The following is a 23283-nucleotide window of genomic DNA, read 5'->3' as shown; positions in this document are numbered from 1 at the left end:
CGGCCCCCCAACCCGGCCCTCCACCATCCCAACCCCACCGCCCGAGGGAGAGCCAGCCCTGGGAGGGTCAAACGGAGACCGTGCGGGCAGCTAAGAAGGGCACTCGGTGTGTGGGAGTTTCAGAGGGGCTGTCTGCCCCCAGAGGGGTTCTGCTGGACCAGGAGTGGGCGTTGGCCCCCCACCTTCACCTGCTCCATGCACCCCCTCCCCACCTGCCCCAGGTGTGAGCTTGTCTGGGTTCAGGGGCTTCTTTGTTATGTTACTGAAATCCCTTCCCGTGTCCAGGGTCCTTTGTGGGACCTCACAAGGGCAGACAGATACCTGCATTCAAGACACGCACACACACACGCACACGCACACACACACACACACACACACACACACACACACACACACACTCACTGTGTTTATAGAACCAGATATTTCAGGCCTTTACCCCACAAACCACACACAAAAAACCCCAAAACATACTGCAAAGGAGTCGATCCCAATTCACAGGGACCCCGTAGGACAGGGCAGAACTGCTCCCGTGGGTTTCTGAGACCGACTGTGGACACGAGCAGGAAGCCGCCTCTTTCCCCTGATGGGCTCGAACTGCTGACCTTGCCGTGAGCGGCCAACACGTAACCGCCACGTCTTTCTTTCCCCCAAGCACCCCCAAAAAGCACCAGCAGGCCCACGTCTCTTCCAGCCTCTGTTCTGTGGAGATCTCTGCACGGCTTGTCCGTGGTGAATTTCTTCACTGACTCACGGGGACCCGAGGCCGCGGTCCAGTCCGTCTGTCTGACGTGGCGGCAGTGGGCTTGTGGAGAGCCTGCACTTGCTGTTTCACGCGGGGCAGAGGGCTCGGGTGACTTCACGAGGGACAGAGGCTGGCTGAGCCACATGGGAGGTGGCCGTAGGGAAGGGAACAGGTGTGTGTGGATAGGTGTAAGGCTCCAGAGCCCTGCCAGGTGGGGCCTGGGGTTTGCATTTGGAGGGCCGGCCCCCCTTAGCTGGGAGCTTGGCGTGAACTTGAAACATCTCACCTGGAAGAAGGACCTGTCCCACTGGGGTTGGTTGCACGTGGCTCTGAGGCTGGAAGCCTTGCCCGTTGGGTCGCAAGCACCCACAGGGTCACCCGCAGTGAGGGGCTCGGAAAGAGACCAGGAAGAAAGGCCTGGCGATTGGCTTCTGTAACACCGGCCCTGTGGGTCACAGCACAGCATGGCCTGGAGGTGCCAGAGCAGGAAGGTGAGACCTCAGATGGGGCCTGGGGCCTCAGTGACTCACAGCTGCAGACACATAGGGTGGGGGTGGGGCTCGGAAGGAGGCCAGGTCCCGGGGGAGGGGTGGCTATCTCGGAGAAGCTGGTTGGAAAGTGGGGCTCAGGTTGCACCGGGCGGCGGAGTGCTGGGAGGAGGACCCCGGGGAGTGTCGTCTGTCTCACGTCCACAGGGAGACTCACAGCGACCCTGTGGGGCAGAGGGAGCTGCCCCCGTGTGGGGGGGAAGGCCAGATCCCCCCACAACTAATCGCAGGTTCTATAGGCGCAATTGTACGGTTAAAAATGTAGAGATTATAATAAAGTCCTAGGGAATATGAGAGAGATGGGAGAGGGGAAAATAAAGAAGCCGGACACATTTCATGGTAGCGTGGTCACCTCAGGCCTGCTCCGTGGACCTCGTGGATATGGGAGACAGGAGGGCAGGAGCTGGGGGGGGGGGGTAGGAGGACAAGGGGAAAGGGAACAGGGGAGGAAGGGGGAGGGGAGAGACAGAGACAGAGAGAGAAAGGGAAGGGAGAAAAGAGCCGGCTCTTTCTTGCTTATGTCTTTTGGGGACATGCAAGCCCCCTAATTACAGGTAAAGACACGCGTCACAGGAAGGGGTTGTGCTGTAGGTAAAACAGCAGTGGGAGGGGGACGACCTAGGGGTGCACACGCCTTGGAAGAGGCGGGATTAAGGTGACACCTCTGACAAGATGGGCAGGTCCTAGATTCAGGAGGGCAGTTTGATTTTTTTTTTGGATGTCACTGAGCCGGTTTGACCTGTTCTCTGGCTCACTGTAGAAACATTATCAGTTAGGTGTAAACCCCATTATAGGGACCAGACTGGTGGCCTTAAGCCTTTAGGGGGAAGAAGCCCATTGTCCTTAACAGCAGGGAGTGGGCCCTACCTGTGCTGGGGCTGGACAGCCTGAAGGCTGAACGCATCTGACCGCCCACCATGTGCTGGCAGACAGCCTCGGATGTTTGGCACATCTTTTGGGGGAGACTAAGCTGGGGGAGCGTCTTTTTATAATCCCACACCTGTGGGTTTGCCAGTCTTGGTGGTTTTGAGTTGCCAGAGGTCAGTTCCGGCCCACAGCGACCCCAGTTCTGCTGCGGCGTCCTCACCCCGCCCGTCGCGTGTGAGCCACGGCTGCAGGCAGTGTCCGTGCACCTCATCCAGGGCCTTCCTCTCTGCCGCTGCCCCTCCGCTTCACCAAGCACAGTGCCCTTCTCCGGGGACTGGTCTCTCTCGCTCACAGCCAGGTCAGCAGTTCGAAACCACCTGGGGCAAAGGTGGGGCTTTCTACTCTGTCTGAGAGTGTGCCTTGTGGAAACCCACTGGGGCAGTTCTACCCCGTCCTGCAGGGTCGCCGGGAGTCAGGCGCTTGCATATCTCCACACGCACACACCCGTACACACATACGTAAACACACATACATATCCCATATACATACACATACATATATATAAAAATGCATTTTTATCTGCGGAGACCCCAATTTTCCTACAAACACGAGGACTCACTGCAGCAGTCGATGGAGACGCACAGTGACCCGGTGGGATCGCGTCAGGTGGCCCCGTGCGTTCAGCTAGACAGACAGCCTCGTCTGCCTCCCGCGGGGCGGCTGGTGGATTCGAACCGCTGACCTTGCCGTGAGCGGCCCAGCGCCTCACTCACCGCGCCACCAGGGCCCGTGGGGCAGGTTAGGCTGAGGGCACGCCAAGGGTTCCGCTGTCGATGACAAACAGTGGGGTGGACGCTTCTATCCCCCCCAACCCCCCCTGCCAGCCAGCAGAGCCGCGGAAGAAAGGCTTGGCACTCCTCCCTCCGGGAGATATGTGCGCGCATGCCCGGGCCTCTCACTGCGCATGCGCACTCAGCCTAGTTCTCGTGCGCACGCACGCCCCCCCCCCCCGTTCTCAGCGCACGCACGCTCAGTTCTCGTGCGTGCGCATGTCCGGTTCTCATGCGCGCGCACCCGGTACTCGTGCGCATGCGCATACGTCGAGCATGTGTGGGCGCGCCCGGTTCTAGTGCGCATTCGCAGACGTCGAGCGTGCGCGCACGCCCGGTTATCGTGCGCAGGCGTCGAGCGTGCGTGCGCGCCCGGTTCTCATGCGCAGACGTCCAGCTAGCGTGCGCTCCCGGTTCTCGTGCGCATGCGCAGACGTCGAGCGAGCGTGCGTGCGTGCTCCCGGCCCCGCCCCGCAGGCTCTGGACGGCGCACGACGAGAGCTTCCTGTACATGCTGATGGAGTTCGTGCCGGGCGGGGAGCTGTTCAGCTACCTGCGCAGCCGCGGCCGCTTCCCCAGCAACGTGGGCCTGTTCTACACGGCGGAGATCGTGTGCGCCATCGAGTACCTGCACGCCCGCGACGTCGTCTACCGCGACCTCAAGCCCGAGAACATCCTGCTGGACAAGGACGGCCACGTCAAGCTCACCGACTTCGGCTTCGCCAAGAAGCTCGTGGACAGGTGCGCCCGCGGCGGGGGGGGGGGGGGGACGGGGGATCGGGGGGCGTCGGGGGGATCGGGGGGCGTCGGGGGGGCTGACCTGCGACCGGCGACCTCCCCGCTCTGCTCTCTCCCCAGGAGCTAATGGATAGAGAGATATGCAGATAGATCAATATGCAGATAGATAGATAGATAGATAGATAGATAGATAGATAGATGGAGAGGTAGATAGATAGATACATGGATATGTGGGTGGATGATGGATGTATGATGGATGATGGAGGGATGATGGATGGATGGTGGATGATGGATGGATGGATGATGGATGGATGATGGATGGATGATGGATGGATGATGGATGGATGATGGATGGATGATGGATAGATGATGGATGATGGATAGATGATGGATGGATGGGTGATGGATGGATGGGTGATGGATGAATGGATGGATGATGGATGGATGATGGATAGATGATGGATGGATGATGGATAGATGATGGATGGATGGATGATGGATGGATGGATGATGGATGGATGGATGATGGATGGATGATGGATGGATGGATGGATGATGGATGGTGTGCAGCAGGCTTGACCAGCATGTAGCTCTTGTACATCCACCATTACCACAGCTGCCTAAATCCCACTTAACCCCCTACAGTCCCCCACCTGCCCCCAAAACAAACCCAGACCCACTGCCCGTCAGCCCATTGCAGCTGACAGCGACCCTGTCTATGCAGGGTTTCTGTCTGTCTGTCCGCGGGCAGGCAGCCTCCTCTTTCCACGTGGAGGCACCGGTGGGTTTGCACTGTCCCTTTTCACCCGCAGCCCCCCGTTTGCCCCTCAGCGCCACCAGGGCTAGAAGATGCCCCAGCGCGCTCAGCAGCATCCTGAAACTGGAATGAGGCTCCCCCTTGAGAAAACGGGGGTCACAAATGCCGAGCCGTCTTCCCGTGTCCCCCTACCTGAGCGCCAGCTTTGAAATCCACCCCAGTCGAGGTCACCGCTTCCTTTCTCCCTACTGCACCGCACGCCCAGCCTAGGAGCAGGGGACACACCTGCGTCTTCTCCTCCGGGGGGAAGTGGGGATGGAGAAGCCAGACATTCCGGCTGCTCCCATCTCAGGGACAAGCACCTGCTTGAACGAGAGCTGTTTTCCCGGCAACCTGGCGTGCACACACGCACACACACACACACACACACACACACACACACCCACACTTTGTTGTCTTCATTCTCATGTCCAGAGTTGTTTGTAAACAAGGAGCTCTGGGGGTGTCTCGGCTTGTGGGTTGTTGGGCGGTGGCTCTAATGTTTCGAAACCACCAGCCGCCCACAGGGAGAGCCGTGGGGCTTTCCACTTCCGTAAGCCGTCGCGATTTCAGAAACGCCAGGGAGGGTGGAGGCAGGCGGTGGGCAGTCCCCCCTCAGCCCCCCATCTGCTAGGGTCGCTCCCGGTCAGAGTCAATGGCAGTGAGACTCTGACGTCGGTTGGGATTGTTTTTAAAAGGCACGGGGTGGGGGGTCAGTCCTAAAAAAAATACTTTTATTGGGGGCTCTTAGGTCTCTGATCACCATCCATCCGTTCCTCCAGTGTGTCAAGCACATTCGCATTCTCTTCCCACTTGAGCCCCGGATATCAGCTCCCCGTTTCTCCCCTGTCCCCACACCCTAGCCCTCCCTCCCTCACGAGCCCTTGTTCAGTTGTAGATTATTTTTCCCATCTTACATCATCCTCCATCGCCCCTCACCCACTTTTCTGTTATTCATCCCCCTGGGAGGGGTGTCCAGTTGTCTGCAGATGAGCCTTGGGTCCCCCCCATTCACCTTGCGTATGATTTTGTTCTGGGTCTTGGATGCCTGATCCCTGATCCCTTCGACCCCTCGTGATCTCACAGGCTGCTGTGATTCCTCCGCGTGGGCTTTGCTGCTTCTGAGCTAGACGGCCGCTTGTTCACCTTCCAGCCTTTAAGACCTAAAGGTTTAAAACCGTTGGACAATGGTGTTCTGCCCAGTTGTCTCATCACCCCTACGGAGGGGCAGCCCTACGGTTCCCGAAATGTCCCCCGGAACGCACTGCCGGCTAGCGGACGGCAACTTCAGCGACCCCGCGGGGCAGGAGAGCAGGGCCCCGTGGGTTTCCGAGACTGTGACTCTTGCTGATTCACGCCTGCCCTTGGTGGAAGCCGGGTTCTTGCCAAAGCAGAAGTGATCTGGCACGCTGGTGCTGCCTCCTGCCGACGGCTCGGGACAGCGGGCGCTTTGCCCAGTGCAGTGGAGTCCCGACCCATAGCGCCCCCCCATGCACCACAGAAAGTGGAGTCCCGACCCATAGCGCCCCCCCATGCACAACAGAAAGTGGAGTCCCGACCCATAGCGCCCCCCCATGCACAACAGAAAGTGGAGTCCCGACCCATAGCGCCCCCCCATGCACCACAGAAAGTGGAGTCCCGACCCATAGCGCTCCCCATGCACCACAGAAAGTGGAGTCCCGACCCATAGCGCCCCCCCCATGCACCACAGAAAGTGGAGTCCCGACCCATAGCGCCTCCCCATGCACCACAGAAAGTGGAGTCCCGACCCATAGCGCCCCCCCATGCACCACCGAAAGAAACACCCCCGGTCCTGCCCTGCCCTCACCATTGTGCCCGAGACCACGGATGCAGCCGCCGTGTCCGTCCATCTCCTTGTGCCTCTTACTCACCGCTGCCCCTGACCTCCACCAAGCACCGTGTCCGCCCCCCAGGGACTGACCCCTCCCGACAGCATGTCCAAAGCACGTGTGCCCAAACCTCACCAGCCTGGCCTCTAAGGCAGCGGTTCTCAGCCTGTGGGTCGCGACCCCCTGGGGGGGCAGAAGTGTCTAACGGCCCTTTCACAGGGGTCGCCTGATTCATAAACAGTCGCAAAATTACAGCAACGGAAATACTGTTGTGGTTCGGGGGGGGGGGTCACCACGACACGAGGCGCTGTGTGAAAGGACTGGGGCACGAGGGAGGTTGAGCAGCCCTGCCCTAAGGACCATTCGCGGTTCTTCCAACGAGCAGAGGGCCTCTCCCTACAGGGGCACCTGAGTCTGCAATGCTTGCCCCCCAATCTGTGAGAAAATATATTTCTGTTCTGTAAAGCTGCCCCCTTGTGATACCTTCCACAAACCGCCACCCCCCTCCCCCCCCGCTTGTGGAATCTCCGTAAATTTAGACGCCTGGTCTCCCAAACAGAGAAAATATATTTCTGTTCTGTAAAGCCTCCCCCTTGTGCTGTCTCCCATAAAGCTCGCCCGCTTTGGAATCTCCCAGAATTTGGACATCTGGCCTCCCAAGGACGAGAAAGTACATTTCTGTTCTGTAGAGATGCCCCCTCGCCTTATGTCCCATAAGAAAGACCCAGGGTGGCTTCCCACGGAGCCCCAGTCTCCCTGGTGGGTGCAAACCAGCCTGCCCCTGGGTGTCCAGAGACCAGCCATGGGGAGCCCTCCAGGCAGTGTCCTCCTGGCACCCGTGGGCAGAGCTGATGCACAGTCCCATCAGGCTCCACTTGATCACAGCTCTCCAGCCCCCTGAGAGGCACCCGTAAGAAAGGTCTGGCAATCCAGTCTCTGGAGGCCCCTGGAGGACAGCAGTTCCAACCTGACCTGTGTGGGGTCCTCTGGGCCGGGGGGTGGGGGGGCCTCCGGACAGGAAGCCCTGAGCGCCCTGAGGGGCAAGGCCACTGAGACCGGTCAGAACTGGGGGAGGGGCACAGTGGGGCCAGGAGGATGTAGGACAGACGGAGGAAGGAGGGGTCGCCAGGGCTAAGCAGGGGCTCTGGGTCTGATGCCTGCAGTGACCCGCCCCCTGGTCCGAGCCCCTCAGGGGGGGCTGCAGGCTGACCCACCGCGCTTCCTGGCCTGCTGCCCGCCCGCTCCTCCCCTCCGCCCCCTCCCCTCCCCAGCCCTCCACTTCCGCCCCCCATCTGCATCCCTGCCCCTCCCTTCAGCCCCGCCCCTCAAGTCCCTCCACTTTCCTCCAGCCCACCAGGTCCGCCTCTCCAGATGTCTAGCCCCTCCCCTCAAGCTCTCTAGCCCCTCCCTCCAACCCACTAGCTCCTCCCCTCAAGCTCTCTAGCCCCTCCCTCCAACCCACCAGCCCCTCCCTCCAGCCCACTAGCCCCTCCCCTCCACCCACTAGCCAGTCCCCTCTAGCTCCTCCCTCCAACCTGCTAGCCACTCCCCTCCAGCTCTCTAGCCCCTCCCCATCAGCCCTCTAGCTCCTCCCCTCCAACCCACTAGTCCCTCCCCTCCAGCCCCACCCCCTTGAAGCCCCGCCCCCATTCAGCTCCACCCCTCCCTCCAGCCCCGCCCCTTTCCCTCAGGCTGCTGCTCCGCAGACTGAAACTCTCAGGAGGCTGTGCGTTCGAGCTCCCCCCAAGCAGGGGCCGCCCCAGCTCTCAGCTCCCCGTAATCACAGGGCTCTGTGGGTCCCCAGGGCTTTCAGAAGCGGATCTCCAGGCCTTTCCTCCTGGTCTCAGTCTGGAAGCCCCGCTGAGACCCGTTCCTCGGTGGCCCAGCAGGGGTTCGGTTGGGGGTGACGTGGACTAGCCGCGAGGCCCGCGCAGGGCCGGGCAGGGCTTCCGTGTGCTCGTCGGAGCCGCGCTGCCGCGTCCTGCACTGGCCCCCCCAGTCTCGGGAGCCCCCGCCCGTCGGTTCTCACGAGCTCCTGCCTCGCTTTGCGCCCGGTGCAAAACCCCGGGGACGTTGACCTCCTGCAAGAAGGCGTCTCCCCGGCCGACTGGCCCTTGCAGACACTGCTGACGGCGACGCTGTCTCTGCCCCCACAGGACGTGGACCCTCTGCGGGACCCCCGAGTACCTGGCCCCTGAGGTCATCCAGAGCAAAGGCCACGGGCGGGCCGTGGATTGGTGGGCGCTGGGCATCCTCATCTTTGAAATGCTGTCGGGGTGAGTAGCCGGCCTGCCAGCGGCTGAGCGGTTCCGGGTCCCCGGGGAGTCGGGGTGGGAGCTGTGCCCCCAGATGTGTGTTGGGATCCTGACTCCGGCCGCGGCCCGTGGGCGTCCTCCTGGGCGTGGGTGGCGGATTCCAGGACCTCATCCACACACCTGTCCATCTGTCTGTCCCTTACCTGTTGGCCTGTGCACCTCGCCCTATCCCATGTCATGTCCTCCTCTCTCCTACTTATCAATGCATCTTATCCGGCCTCTTCCATCCATTTATCCATCCGTCCTTCCATCCACCATTTGCCCAATCTGTCCACCCATTCATCTTATTCTCCCGTGCAATTTATCAATCTCTTTATCCTGTCTCTCTATCTGATCTATCAATCTGTTTACCCAGTCTCTACCTTAGCTATCATGCTATCGATATATAAATACTATCTATCAATCTATGTATCCTATCTCATCAATCTATCCTGTCTATCTGATCTATCAAGCTGTTTATCTATCTTATAGACCTATTTATATAGCTATGCACCCATCCATCCATCTATGTCCATCTGGTTATTGGCTATCTGTCTTAGCCGTCTGTCTCTCTACCACTTTGCCTGTGGATCCATTCATTCATCCACCTGTCTGTCCGTCTGTCCGTTCCACCCATCCATCATCCGTCCATCCGTCTGTCCATCCATCATCCATCCATCCGTCCATCATCCATCCATCTATCCATACATCCATCTGTCCATCCACCCATCGATCTGTCCATCATCCATCCATCTGTCCATCCACCCACCCATCTGTCCATCATCCATCCACCCATCCAGTCCTTTAAAACATCCCCGTTCACTCCCCCGGCATACTTTGGGCGTCACATGGAACGAGACCCCTTGCCCGTGAAACGTCCCCGACCCCCAGCCCCTGCTGTGTAGTCGACAAGGACGCACGGCCTCCCTGTAAGAAGACCCGGAAACCTCTCCGCAGCCCTTCTGACCCGTGAGACTGCCCGGAAGTCTCTCCAGAAGAGCAGCGCCCAGCTGGCCGGCCTCTGGTGTAGCAGCCCTGTGCTCCAGCCACTGCGCCACCAGGGCGTCTTTGTAAGGCCTTGGGCCAAGCCGAAGCTTGACATCCACGACCTCTGAGGTCCAGCTCCTGTCCAGCTGACCAGCCTCCTTCTCCCCTTGGTGGTGATGTCGCCACCAGAGGGCAGCGTTCCCCCACACGCTCCCTAACCCACTGCCCTCGAGTGGACGCCGGCTCTCGGGGACCCTGCAGGACAGGGCGGAGCTGCCCCTGGGGGTCTCCCAGGCGGTCAGTCTGCACGGGAGCAGACGGTCTGGTCTTTCTCCCCAGGAGCTAATGGATAGAGAGATATGTAGATAGATAGATATGCAGATAGATAGATAGATGTGTAGATGGATGGATAGATAGATAGATGGATGGATAGATAGAGAGACAGATAAACACACTGCCATCACAAGGAGCGGCTGGTGGGTTTGAACTGCTGACCTTGCTGACCCGATGTTGCCCATAGATCTGCCCTCAGTCTCACGCAGCACGTGCAGTGGGGCCGAATGCGGGAAGATCACAGGCCAGGGGTCTTGGGGATTCAGTGGCCGCGGAAGCATCTCCTGGGCCCAGCCTGCCTCCAGCAGGGCCCATGGGGCTTGTCCACTGGGAGGTCCAGCAGTGGACAGAATCCTCACGAGAAGGCCACGCCCCCAAGGAGGGACGGCAGGCAGTGACCTGGTTGACAGGCTCGACCCCACCCCTTCCTCGTTTTACCAAGTGCACATCCTGACCACAGGTCCCCAGTTAAGAAGGTGCAAGGTTACGCCAGGGCTGGGCAGGGGCAGGGGCTGCCCCCCGCGCAGGCAGAGCAGAAGCAACCTGTCTGCTCCTGGCTTTAAACTGCCGGCCAGGAAGCAATGAGCCTCGTGCTTGTAAGATGTAACTGGTTGGTTTTTCATCCTTGTATTGGGGGCTCGTTCAGCTCCTCTGTATCACTACCCACCCATCATTCATCCATCATCCATCCATCATCCATCCATCATCCATTATTCATGTCTGCCTATGTCTTCTTCCATCCATTATTCATGCCTGTCTGTATCCATCCATCCATCCATCATCCATCATCCATCTATGATCCATCATCCATCCATCCATTATTCATGTCTGCCTATGTCTTCTTCCATCCATTATTCATGTCTGTCTCTCCATCCATCATCCATCCATCATCCATCATCCATCATCCATCCATCATCCATCATCCATCATCCATCATCCATCATCATCCATCCATCATCCATCATCCATCATCCATCGTGTCAGGCGCATTTCTATGTTTGATGCCATCGTCCTTCTCAGAGCATATTCCTTCTACTTGAGTCCTTGGTTTTTGAGTCCTTGGTTTCAGCCCCTCATGTTTCCCTCTCCCCTCCCCTCCCACCTTCCCGAACCTGAGGGCGGGATGCGTCCTGGATTCCCGGCGTCTCAGGCTCTTCCCTGCCCCATACGAGGTGCCTTTCAGGAGCGCAGTGATGGGGGTTCATCTTTGTTATGAGCATGTGGCCGGGGCTCCTCCCAAACTCAGCGTGTGAAGGCCGCCTTCCACCCGGAACTCCGGCCTCTCGGGCGACTTCCCTTGGGAATGAGGAATGTGTCCACCTGCCCTCTTCCCGGTCCGCAGTCGCCCACGTTCCTGTCTTTTCCGGACAGGTTCCCTCCGTTTTTCGACGACAATCCCTTTGGTATCTATCAGAAGATCCTCGCGGCCAAAATAGATTTCCCCCGATATTTGGATTTCTATGTCAAGTGAGTCGCCCGTGGACCCTACTGTGTGCCTGCCCCCCGTGTCTCGGCGGCCAGGACCGGCTGGGGTCAGCAGGGTGCCCAGTAGATGAAGCTGACGGACAGGCTGGGCGGGAGGTGTTTGGCCAAGCAGGGGTCTCCCCGGGACACGGGGTGGGGGGGGGACCTCATGTAGGGTCAGTGTTTGAAGAGATGGCGGAGACTCCTCCGTCCTCCGGCAGGTCCAGGGGCCCCAGCTTCTCTTACTCTGGTCATGACCCTGAGGAAAGGGGGGTGGCTCCCCGTGGTCTCAGCGGGCGAGGCAGCTGATGGCAGGAGGCCTGGGTGTGTCTCCCTGTCGCCCACAGAGACCTCATTAGGAAACTGCTGGTCGTCGACAGGACAAAACGACTCGGGAACATGAAGGTCAGTATCCAGTGCGGCCAGCCTGGGGGCCTCCTTCCCGGAACCAGCCTTCGGAAGCCCCTAGGGGCGGTCAGTTCTGCTCCGACACCCAGCGGGGCTCTGCTTGCTGGACATCTGGTGTCCAGTCCTGGGTGCTGTTGATGGTTTTGCATCCAGGTGTGAACCGGGATGATCAGGTGCACCTGCAGCCGCCCCGGGAGAAAGGCCTTTGGCAATGGACTTCCAGCAACCCAGGGGCAGAGTTCTGCGCGGGCTTTTTGGTGCCGAGACTCGGGGCCGTCGAACAGCGGCTGATGTTGCTTGTGTCCTCAGTGTGGCTCAGGAGATGTCTGCGATTGGGCCTGAGGGTGTGCGCCCCCTGCCCTCCCACCTGCAAGCGTGAACCCCGAACAAGGGGGGCATCAAAGAGCTCAGAGGCCTGGCCTTTCTACGGCTGGGGAGGCGAGGATGGAGGTGCAAGCACACCTGGGTGTTGTCAGGTGTCTGGGCCCAGTCGGTGGACCAGCAGATGCCGCCGTCGTGGAACTGCCAAGCGACCTCGTTACACAGCTGCAGGGTCACTGAGCACGGGGGCCCCGGGGGTTCAGCAGACACAGATACGTGAGCCGTTCCAGGCGTGTCTCCCACCGCATCCTGCGCCAAGGTGCACAAGGCGCCGAGCAGCAGACGGGGCTGGTCAACAGGGAGGGTCGGATGAGGAGGCGGTCGCTAATCGAGGCAGGAGCAGGCGGAGAGACCGGATCTGAGTCTGTGGGCGCGGGAAGCAGATGAGACACCTGCCGCCGCCTCTTTTGCCGGCGCAGGCTTGTAAAAAATTTAATTGCACAAAGGCGACACAGGCAGGCTCCTGAGAAACTGCCCTCCCATCCAGGATGGGCGATAAAAAAATAGGTTTAAAATTATTTTTAATTAATCAATTCCTGGGCGGGCTTTTAGAAACCGTGTGACGGCCCGTCGTTCAGTTTGCATTGAGCACATTGTACGTTCCTGTTCACCGTCCGCTCCGAAGCATCTTTCCGTTACAGGCCTGGGTGTCAGCTCCTCTCCTTCACCCACATTTCTGTTACTCGTCCCCCTGGGTGATTGGGGGGCTATATATCCAACCTTGTGACAGGTTCCCCCTTTAGCCCCCTCCCCTCATGATGTCGCCACTCCCACTACTGCCCCCGAGGGTCTGATCGGTGCTCAATTGCCTGTGTCCAGAGCTCTTACCTGGACTAATGAGCGTCCTCCGGTCTAGCCGGGTCCGTAGGGTAGAACTGGGTCATGGGGGTGGAGGGGGTGTTTCATGGGTGTTTCATGGGTGCTGGACTGCACCTGGGCTGAATTGCCCCTTCCTGTAGCCCTTCAGTGTGTGTGGGGATGTCCAGTTGTCTTCAGATGGGCTTTGGGTCTCCACCCCAACCCCCCTCTTTCACAGCCATGACTGTTTGGGATATTTTGACACCTGAACCTGTCGACACCGCGTGATCTCACAGGCTGGTGTGCTTCTTGCACGGGGGTTTATTGCTTCCCTGCTAGATGCCCGCTTGTTTAACCTCAAGCCTTTAAGAGGCCAGACGCTGCGTCTTTTGATAGCCGGGCACCGCCCGCTTTGTCTGGAGGTGAGCCTCACAGGGTGCCGGTTACTAGAACAGGGTGCTGTGTTTAGGGAGGCCCAGAGTCCGTCTGCTACCCGAGTGCCTGACTCAGGAGCACAGTTGCCCCGTCCTGCCAGGGCAGTGGGTCAGGCTCAGCCCCTGTGGGGACATACGTGGGTGCACGAGGCAGTCGGGCAAGCGTGCTTCGCCGGTAATGCGTAAAGCGCTGCAGATTTAATTTTTAGACGTGCTCCATGCGTCCGTCCGCTTGGCCTGCAGCGTTTGGGGCCGAGGGTCACTTCCCAAGGGCCCTGCAGCCCCCAGAGGCTGCCCAGCGGCTCCCGCGGTGGCGGAGGAGGAGCTCCTGCTGCAGGGCCCTCAGGGGGCCCCTCCCGCCCACGCCCTAAAGCCACGGCCTGCTGTCTGTCTGCTGGCTGCAGCTGTGCAAGGACAGACCCCAGCCGCGCCTCCCCCGCCGCTGGTCCAGCTCCCCTCACTTAACTGCAGCGGGGCCTGAGTGCCGGGAGGTGGAGGGGCGGGGCCTGCGTGCTGGGGACGTGGAGGGGCGTGGCTTGCGTGCTGGGGACGTGGAGGGGCGGGGCCTGCGTGCTGGGATGTGGAGGGGCGTGGCCTGCGTGCTCGGGGCGTGGAGGGGCGGGGCCTGCGGGCTGGAGATGCGGTGGGGCGTGGCCTGCGGGTTGGGGCATAGTTGGGGCGGGGCCTGCGTGCTGGGGGCGTGGGAGGGGCGGGGCCTGCATGCTGGAGACAGGAGAGGCTGGGTCTGGTGGGGCTGCCGGGAGGGGCGGGGCCTGCGTGCTGGGGGCGTGGGAGGGGCGGGGCCTAAATGCTGTGGCATAGGTGGGGCGGGGCCTGCGTGCTGGGAGCGTGGGAGGGGCGGGGCCTGCATGTTGGAGACAGGAGAGTCTGGGTCTGGTGTGTTGGGGCTGCCGGAAGGGGCGGGGCCTGCGTGCTGGAGACGCGGTGGGGCGTGGCCTGCATGCTGGGGACGTGCGTGGAGGGGCGGGGCCTGCATGCTGGAGACAGGAGAAACTGGGTCTGGTGTGTTGGGGCTGTCGGGAGGGGCGGGGCCTCCATGCTGAAGACGTGGGAGGGGCGTGGCCTGCATGCTGTGGATATGGGAGGGGCGTGGCCTGCATGCTGGGGAAGTGGGCGAAGTGAGGCCTGTGCTGAAGACCTGGGAGGGGCGGGGCCTGCATGCTGTGGATGTGGGAGGGGCGTGGCCTGCATGCTGTGGATGTGGGAGGGGCGGGGTCTGCGTGCTGTGGTAGTGGGAGGGGCGGGGCCTGCATGCTGGGGACTGGGGGGCAGGACTTTTGTACTGGGAGCGTGGGGGGTGATGGGTATGGTGAATTGGGGCTGCGGTGAGGGGTGGGGCCTGTGTGCTGGGCATGTGGGGGGCGTGGCTTGTGTCCTACAGCCGTGGGTGGGGCGGGGCCTGTGTGCTGGGGACCCGGGAGGGGCTGGTACTTGGGGTCCCTGGTGGGGTTTGGGTGGGTGCCCCTCGGCCGAGCAGGCCTCGTGGAGGAAATTCTCCGGGAGGCCCCGTGGAGGGGTGGGCGCTGCTTCTCCACCGCCCCCCCCCACTCCCCCCCCTCCCGCGGGCAGCCGTGGGCACAATGTGAGTGTGGTTGTGCTTTATTTCAGTAACACACAATGTAAGATTTGGGGGGGGGTAGAAATTCCTCCCCCGCGGTCATTTCAGAAGAGTCGATGCTGATGGTCCGAGTCACTGAGCGCTGGCATCGTAGAAATCCCTCCAGCCGGGTGGGGGCGCTCGAGGGCAGGTTTCCCTTTTCTCACCGGAAGCTCATGTCTCAGAACGAGGAGGGTGGTCACGTCACTTCCGTTCCCGCCCTCGGTGATGTGGGGCTACCTGTCTCGCCCCCGGCGGTCTGCACCTCTTTGCTCTGCCCCATGGGGCCTTCTCCATCTCAATAGACCCGCTCTGCACGGATGCGACCCGACGGGGACCACTGGCCCCCTGTGGACTCAGCCCCCCGGAACAGAGTGGGGGACCCCCCTGGGTTTCAGAGCTCATCACGGGGAACGGCGGCTGCGTCTCCCTTCTGAAAACCAGCTGCTGGGTGGGAACCCCCGCTTTAGGGAGACCCTGCCCCCCTGGGGACCAGCAGGGCCCCCTCGTCCGCTCATCCCGGTGCAGATTCGCGCCACCACTTGTGGGGAGCAGGCTTTCCGTGCCCCTCGCACTGATGTGCCGTGTCTCCCGCAGAACGGAGCCAATGACATCAAGCGGCACAGGTGGTTCCGGACGGTGGACTGGGAAGGCGTCCCGCACAGGAAGCTGAAGGTACCGCACACGCGCCCCTGGGAGGGTGGGGTCGCCTGAACCGAAGGGTGAAGCAGCTGGAACTCAGGACGGCCGTCTGTCTGTTGGAGCCCCGAAGGATGGCCGCCAGGAACCCCCACGGGGGCATTCAGCTCTGTCTCTTGCGTTTGCATGCGTGTACGCGTGTGCATGCGTGTGTGCGTGTGTGCATGCGTGCGTGTGCGTGTGTGCATGCGTTTGTGTGTGTGTGCATGCGTGTGTGTGCATGCGTGCGTGTAGTATTGAGAGAAGATGCAGGAAGTCAGACACACATGCTTCAGGCACATGACATTCTTCCCGGCGGACAGCCCTCATCACACGCCGTGCCCACCTTGCTCTGTCCACAAGCGCATACACTCCCTGCCGCCCAGGTTCCTGTAAACCTTTCCGGTTGTCCTCGGCGGTCAGTTCTCCCAGTTCCTCCCTGGGTCACTCGGGCGGGGGGATGTGCCCCCAGGCATCTCCACCAGCCCTTCTGACGCCCCAGCCCCTCGGGCCTCTCCTCCCCCAGGAGCAGGAGCACATGCACACGCACCACGCACGAAGCCACACAGCCTGACTGCACAACGGCTGGTGTTGTCGTTTGTGTTATAGTGAGACCACTTGGGAGTTGGGGCCTAAGGAAGACCAACGAGGGGGACAGAACCGGCCCTGGCTGTGAGCAGTCCGCAGTTTCCCTCTAACTCGCACCTGTTCCTCTGGGCGCTCCAGTGGCAGCTTGGTTACATGTGGGACTGCGATCCGCGTGGTCAGCAGTTCAACACCACGAGCAGCTCTGAGGGAGAAACACTGGGCTTTCTACTCCCATAGAGAGTTATGGTATTAGAGACCCACAGGGGGCGCCGTGAGTCAGCACTGACTCCATGGAGGGAGGAGACCCACAGGGGGCGCCGGGAGTCAGCACTGACTCCATGGAGGGAGGAGACCCACAGGGGGCGCCGTGAGTCAGCACTGACTGATGGAGGGAGGAGACCCACAGGGGGCGCCGTGAGTCAGCACTGACTGATGGAGGGAGGAGACCCACAGGGGGCGCCGTGAGTCAGCACTGACTCCATGGAGGGAGGAGACCCACAGGGGGCGCCGTGAGTCAGCACTGACTCCATGGAGGGAGGAGACGCACAGGGGGCGCCGTGAGTCAGCACTGACTCCATGGAGGGAGGAGACCCACAGGGGGCGCCGTGAGTCAGCACTGACTGATGGAGGGAGGAGACCCACAGGGGGCGCCGTGAGTCAGCACTGACTGATGGAGGGAGGAGACCCACAGGGGGCGCCGTGAGTCAGCACTGACTCCATGGAGGGAGGAGACCCACAGGGGGCGCCGTGAGTCAGCACTGACTGATGGAGGGAGGAGACCCACAGGGGGCGCCGTGAGTCAGCACTGACTCCATGGAGGGAGGAGACCCACAGGGGGCGCCGTGAGTCAGCACTGACTCCATGGAGGGAGGGGACCCACAGGGGGCGCCGTGAGTCAGCACTGACTGATGGAGGGAGGAGACCCACAGGGGGCGCCGTGAGTCAGCACTGACTGATGGAGGGAGGAGACCCACAGGGGGCGCCGTGAGTCAGCACTGACTCCATGGAGGGAGGAGACCCACAGGGCTGGAAGGACAGATTGCCGGAACGTGTGCAGACTGGGGACCCTCGGGTCCAGCTGATGGTGTCTGAGCACCGGCCCTCGAGGCTCCACGTTTGCAAACTGCGTGTGTTGAGAACAGGCTGGCAGCGAGGGGCCGGCCGGGCACTGGGTTCTAACTGGTTTCTCCCCCCCCAGCCCCCCATTGTCCCCAAGATCTCCCGTGAGGGGGACACGTCCAACTTCGACTCGTACCCCGAGAGCGACTGGAAGGCGACGCCGGCTGTGCCCTCGAAGGACTTGGAAATCTTCAAGAATTTCTGACGAGGGGACCCCCCACCCCGTCCTCGAGGTACCTCTTTGCGCCCCGGCCGCCGTGAAGGGGTCGGGAGGAGGCTGCTTTTCCCCCCAGGGTGTCAGGAGCCCAGGGGACCAAGGTTTCGGGGAGACGCCGTCAAAAGGGGTGTGTGACAGAACAGAACTAAATTTTCTCGTCGATTTGGGCACCAGAAGCGAGAATCTGGGAGAAGCCACAAAGGGGGCGGCCGACAGCACAGAAACGTACTTTCTCGCAGTTTGGGGGGAAGCCTTCCGATTCGGGGTGACCATTGAGGGAGGGGATTCGAGCTCAGCGCCCTGGGGTGTGAGCCCCCAGCTGGGTTTCTGTCTGTCGGGAGCAGGTTAGGAGCGGCCGCGGCCCCGCGGGACAAAGAGGAGGCCGTCCACTCCTGGACATCGCCCCCACCCGCAGGCCCTGCTCCACTCGGGGGCAGTGGGTTGTTTGGTTTTTTTTGGGGTGAGGATGGGGCCCCGAATTCCATCCACAAGAGACACCAAGGGCCCCGGTGTCACCTCCTGCCCCCACAGCCAAGCCGGAGCCTTCCTGCGGGACGGACACCCCGTGACCCGACGTGGCTGCGTGGCCCCGGACGAGGCCTTCCCCGTGGCGACCCACCCTGTCGTGCTGCAGACTGGACCTCGGGGGGCAGCCGGCTCCTGCCCCGCGCTGCAAGCGCCCCGGACCCCGGGGGAAGCCGCCTCCAGCAGGTCAGCTCTCGTGGGCGCCCAGCGGGGTCTCCCAGAGGCTCTTCAGCAGGACAGACAGGTGTCCGTCTCTGTGGTCACAGCCGGCACCAGGACAGCTCGTGATGTCGGTGCAGGGACGTGCACGCCTTGCTTGACATGTCCCCCTCCGTGGGGGTGAATTCCCCAGTTCCCGGCCTCGGGGGGCAGGCGGGAAGGTGGGGGGCCATGCAAAGAAAAGTCCAGGGTGTGGGCTTTGCATTCTGTGTCACAACCTAGGCCTGGCGTCTTTCTTGTCTTGGGGGGGCTGGAGGGGCCCGGCGGTCACGTGCAGGCTTGTAGCCCGTGTGCCCCGTCCATTTCCACTGTCCACCCTTCTCCAGCCCCCCAGATGGCCACAGAGTCGCTCGCGGGACAGACGCCCTCTGGATGGTTCTGCGTCCGGCGGGCACCGGGCAAGGCGGGGGCTGGGGGCGGTGCCCTATTCAGATGCGTTTTCGCCCCTGAACGCTGTGCCCCCCAGTGGGTGACCAGCGGGAGAAGGCAGTCAGGCCCCCGGAGTCGGGGGGCTGCGGTCTCAGGTGGAATCAACCCAACGGGCTCTCCTTTCCGTTTCGCTCTGCGTCTTCCTCCCGCTTCTGTGCAAGGTCTCCTAGGGTCGCCCTTTCAGAGCAGTGCTTCCAGGTGCTCGGGGACCCCCCCCCCAGTTCCTCCCTGTCTCAGGGTCGCCGAGGTCACCGTGCGTGTGTGCACCGGGCTCCTGGATCGTGTCGGCTTCATGGCCCGTTTGCATTCCTTGGTTCCAAACTTTTAACCTTAGGGTTTGGGAAGGGGCCTTTGGGGGGTGCAGGCAGCTCAAGGCACGGCCCAGGCTTGCCAGCTGCAGGTGCCCCAGGTGCCCGCCACTCGGGAAACCGCAGGAGACAATGGCTTGCACAAGGAGATCTCTTTAAAAAGCCCAGCCACGGGTCACCCTTTTCTTGCTCCGAGGCCCGGGAAGCTCCCTGGTGCCCATCACAGGGATCGGGAGGGATGGTGTCACCTCAGGTCTGGCGCCCCCTAGGGATCAGGAGGGCTGGGTCTCAGCTCAGGTCTGGCGCCCCCTAGGGATCAGGAGGGCTGGGTGTCAGCTCAGGTCTGGCGCCCCCTAGGGATTGGGAGGGATGGTGTCAGCTCAGGTCTGGCGCCCCCTAGGGATCAGGAGAGCTGGGTCTCAGATCAGGTCTGGCGCCCCCTAGGGATCGAGAGGGCTGGGTCTCAGCTCAGGTCTGGCGCCCCCTAGGGATCGGGAGGGTTGGGTGTGAGCTCAGGTCTGGCGCCCCCTAGGGATCGGGAGGACTGTCTCCCTCAGCTTGGCTCCTTGGCTCAGGGTCTCTTGAATCACCTGGTGGACGCGTGGCCACAGGTGTAGCTTTTCCGCGGTTTGCTGGGGAGACATTTCTTCCTGGAAACCAGTCCCTCTTTTCTGCTCAAACATCTTGTGACCCCGAGCGCCTTCTTCTGTGGAGGTTCATACATTCTGCTTGCGGGGTACGGGAGCCCCAGGGGGGAAGCAGCTGCCCGTCAGAGGGTGCTCGCGGCGTTGAGGATATTCCCGCTCTCAGGTCAGCAGTTTGAAACCACCTCCCACGCTTTGCAGAAGCGCCGGAAGGAGCCGGTCATGTCTGCGGTCCCCGAATAGCTTTTTTAACCCAGTTTTTTGGGGTGACCACTGGCACTCAGCCCCTCTCCCTGCCCCGCCCCCGCCATGAGCACCAAGGCCCTGTCCCGACGGGATCATGTCCGTGTCCCGTTCCTGAAGGGCCAGCCCGTCCGACGGGAGGCAGAGCGCTCGGGTTTGCACTTGAACGCGAACGAGGGAAAGGTTGGCAGTTCGAATCCTCGCACGCGGAGGTGATGCGGAAGTGATGCCTGGCACACCTGGGGGGAGGGGGGGAAACGCAAGTCCCCACGGGGAGCAGGTCAGCCCGCGCCCGGCCGTGCTGCGTCGCATTGGACGCGGACGCGGGAAAATCAGTTTAAAACGAGGGGCAGCTCCGCTTCCAGCTCTGCGCGCGCATGTGCACGTGCGCGCGCACGCCCCGCGCCATCCCGTCCGGATTGGGGACGGGGCGGCCCTGGCGGAGGACTGCGTGCTGCGTGCCTTTCCTGCGGCCCTTTATAGTTGCGCGCGGAGGGATCCGGTCACCGGGGTGAGAAGTCCTGCCGGGCCCGAGTCTTCCTCCGCGCGCATGCGCACGAGCCACCCGCCCGGGAGTCCTTTCTCTCTGCGCGCGGAGGGATCCCAGCCTGGAGTGAGGCGGCCTGGCCCTTCTCAGCTGGCGGGGGCCTCAAGCACTGGGCACTGGGGTTGCCTGGAGACGCCTGCTTAAAAAGATCAGCAAAGTAATAAAAATTTAAAAGTCCCCAAACATAACCCGAACCTAAAGCGGTCGATGAAGCGCCTTCCTCAGCTCCATGATCAGAAATGCATCGTCTGCAGACGATTAAAAAGTTTTTTAAGTTTCATGCTCAGAATCCAGATGTTGCGGGTGTGAAACTAGCCCCGGGGATTCCCGAAGCGCCTTGTTCCCGAGCTGATCCGGGTGCGCGGCTCCCCGAGTGGGTTCAAACCGGACGCAAACCGAAAGACAGCAAGAACGCGGCTGCTCCTGGCCGCGAGTGGGCTATGAATTTTCCTCCTCCGGCAGCTTTGGCCTTCCCCGGCTCCCGCTGTCACTGCCGTGCAAAAGCTGCACACCGAGCCCCGTGTGGGCTCCCAGCAGATTATTAAATTTTTACTTTGCACGTGAGATAATCTAGCAATTTTGTTTTCCGGACACCGCAGCCTTATTAGCAACCGAGCGGAATCCTTCTATTTATTTGTTCCTGTTCTTCCCGCCATGACCTCAATCGCAAACAAAAAAAGGCGCCGGACCCAGGTTTGAAGATGCTACTGAGCGAGCGCAAGGCTGCAGCCCGTCCCGTTGCATCGGGGCTGCAAGCTCGAAACCGTGCAGAAAGCCGGGTCGCAGGGGCCGGCATGCCTTAGAAGGTGCAAAAACCAAACAGCCTCTCGCTTTAGACCCTTAGACCCATCGAGACGCACCGACTGGGCATCAGAAACAGGGATTTGCTGTGACCTCTAGCAACAGGTTGGTCCGTGCATTAAAAACTCAGAAGACATGTCTGCAAAGCGCCGCAGACTTCACAGACAGGAGCTATGCATTTGCCCTGTGGGCCCCCTAGGGTGTCACTGACGTCATATATTAAAGCCCCCCCTCCCCGGGCGTGGCTTCTTGTTGACCAAAGGCTGGGCAGCATCCACCAGAACATGCACATCAGTCCAGCCACGGGGCTGGGGTCTCGTGCTGGGGAAGCGGTTCGATCTGTCCGTCCGTCTGTCTTCTCCGGACCGGTTGATTTGGGATCATGTGGACACAACGCCAGACCTTTTATTCGTTTGGGCCTCGGTTGCAGATGCAGGACATGCTGCTCCCTCCGCGTCCCCCGCCCGGTGGCCCCTCCAGCGCGTGTTGATCGTTTCATCCGCCACGCCGACCGCTGTCCGTCCAGGGATGGGGGTTGATGGTGTGTGGGGGTAGCTGGGGGTGGGTGTGGGGGTGCGTGTCTTGATGATGGACGGAGTCTGAAGCCTCTCCATGCTTGCATCTCACGTAGAAACTGGAGTGGCCGCGCTCTCTGTGTGCACTGGGCCTGGCCCTGCCTCGCACCCAGTCACACAGCTTCTGGGGTCCTCGCGGTTGCTGAGTTAGAGACCCGTGTGGTGTCAGAAGTGGGGTTCGTGCACTTCTGTCGGATGCGCTCCCTGGTGGGAAACCGAGGCAGGGACCCCCCCCCCAGAGAGCGTATGCGCAACATAATGTTCGTCATCTCGCACAATGAGAGAGAGAAAATCACTGTGATTTATATACGTGTGTCTGTTTATAGGCCCTCGGGGAAACTGACTGCTGTCTAATTTATGCGAGAAGACTGTTCGTTTCGGTTTGTTTTAATAAAACTTTGTATCTTTTAGGAACCCAGATTCTGGTCTGCGTTTTTCTTTGGCCGCTGACTGGCCAGGCCGGGTGCCCTCTGATTGCACGGCCTCGCCGGGTGCTAGTGGGCAGCCTCTCCTCTGTGAAGGTGCACAGGGGAGAGAGGGACCTGCGGTCTGCGTGGAAATGCGACGCCCAGTGAGGTGGAAGGAGCCCAGCCCCGTCCAGATCAAGTCCATAGTCCAATATGAGCCCGTAGGTCCAGTACCAGCCTGTAAATTCCCCTGCAGACGCACGCAGCTCATGCAATGACACGGATGCAGGAGGGTCACAGGCCGGCGGGTGCAGAGTCTGTGGATCCAGTGGCCGTGGAAGCAGCTCAGCGCCGGCGTGGCCTCCACGTGGCCCCTCCAGCTCCAGGGCTCGGGCTGCATCAGCGCGTCTCCATGGGGCGCGTCCGCAGGGACGTCTTGCAGGGAGGGAGTGCATCCTGCCTCCAGCAAGCTCTTTATCTCCTTGGGCCTCCGGATGAGGTCGCCCAGCTGCGACCTGATTGGACAGGCGACACCCCACCCCCTGCACCCCGAGGTGACACCCCACCCCCTGCACCCCGAGGCGACACCCCACCCCCTGCACCCCGAGGTGGCACTCCACCCCCTGCACCCCGAGGTGGCACCCCACCCCCTGCACCCCGAGGTGACACTCCACCCCCTGCACCCCGAGGTGACACTCCACCCCCTGCACCCCGAGGTGGCACTCCACCCCCTGCACCCCGAGGTGGCACCCCACCCCCCTGCACCCCGAGGTGACACTCCACCCCCTGCACCCCGAGGAGGGTCGAGGCGACACCCACTCTGCTCCCGGAAAGAGCACGTCTCCGAGTCCCCCGGGGCCGGGTCCACCCCGCCCTGCGACCTCAGGCCGCCAGC

General features: G+C 61.4%; 1 protein-coding gene across 2 annotated transcripts in view; it reads left to right on the top strand.

Moving 5' to 3' along the window:
* LOC142433047 (cAMP-dependent protein kinase catalytic subunit PRKX-like) overlaps positions 1-21182 on the top strand; it is a 35439-nt gene extending 14257 nt beyond the window's left edge. Inside the window, exons 3-10 of one of the 2 annotated variants that reach the window (XR_012781069.1) lie at positions 3465-3728; positions 8528-8647; positions 11357-11452; positions 11797-11854; positions 15686-15763; positions 17553-17706; positions 18222-19424; positions 19688-21182. Coding sequence is in view for 1 of the 2 variants with exons in the window: in XM_075538162.1 (XP_075394277.1) it covers positions 3465-3728; positions 8528-8647; positions 11357-11452; positions 11797-11854; positions 15686-15763; positions 17553-17678 (742 nt within the window). In the remaining variant the exon portion in view is untranslated. Of the gene's footprint in view, positions 1-3464; positions 3729-8527; positions 8648-11356; positions 11453-11796; positions 11855-15685; positions 15764-17552; positions 17707-18221 lie in introns of both variants that reach the window. The other variant, XM_075538162.1, reaches the window with a different exon arrangement.
* Positions 21183-23283: the final 2101 nt, after the last annotated feature.

This window comes from Tenrec ecaudatus, chromosome X (genome assembly GCF_050624435.1).
Source record: "Tenrec ecaudatus isolate mTenEca1 chromosome X, mTenEca1.hap1, whole genome shotgun sequence".
Taxonomy (NCBI): Eukaryota; Metazoa; Chordata; class Mammalia; order Afrosoricida; family Tenrecidae; genus Tenrec; species Tenrec ecaudatus.
The sequence above is the reverse complement of the archived record's forward strand: the minus strand, read 5'-3'. Positions and strand labels throughout refer to the sequence as shown.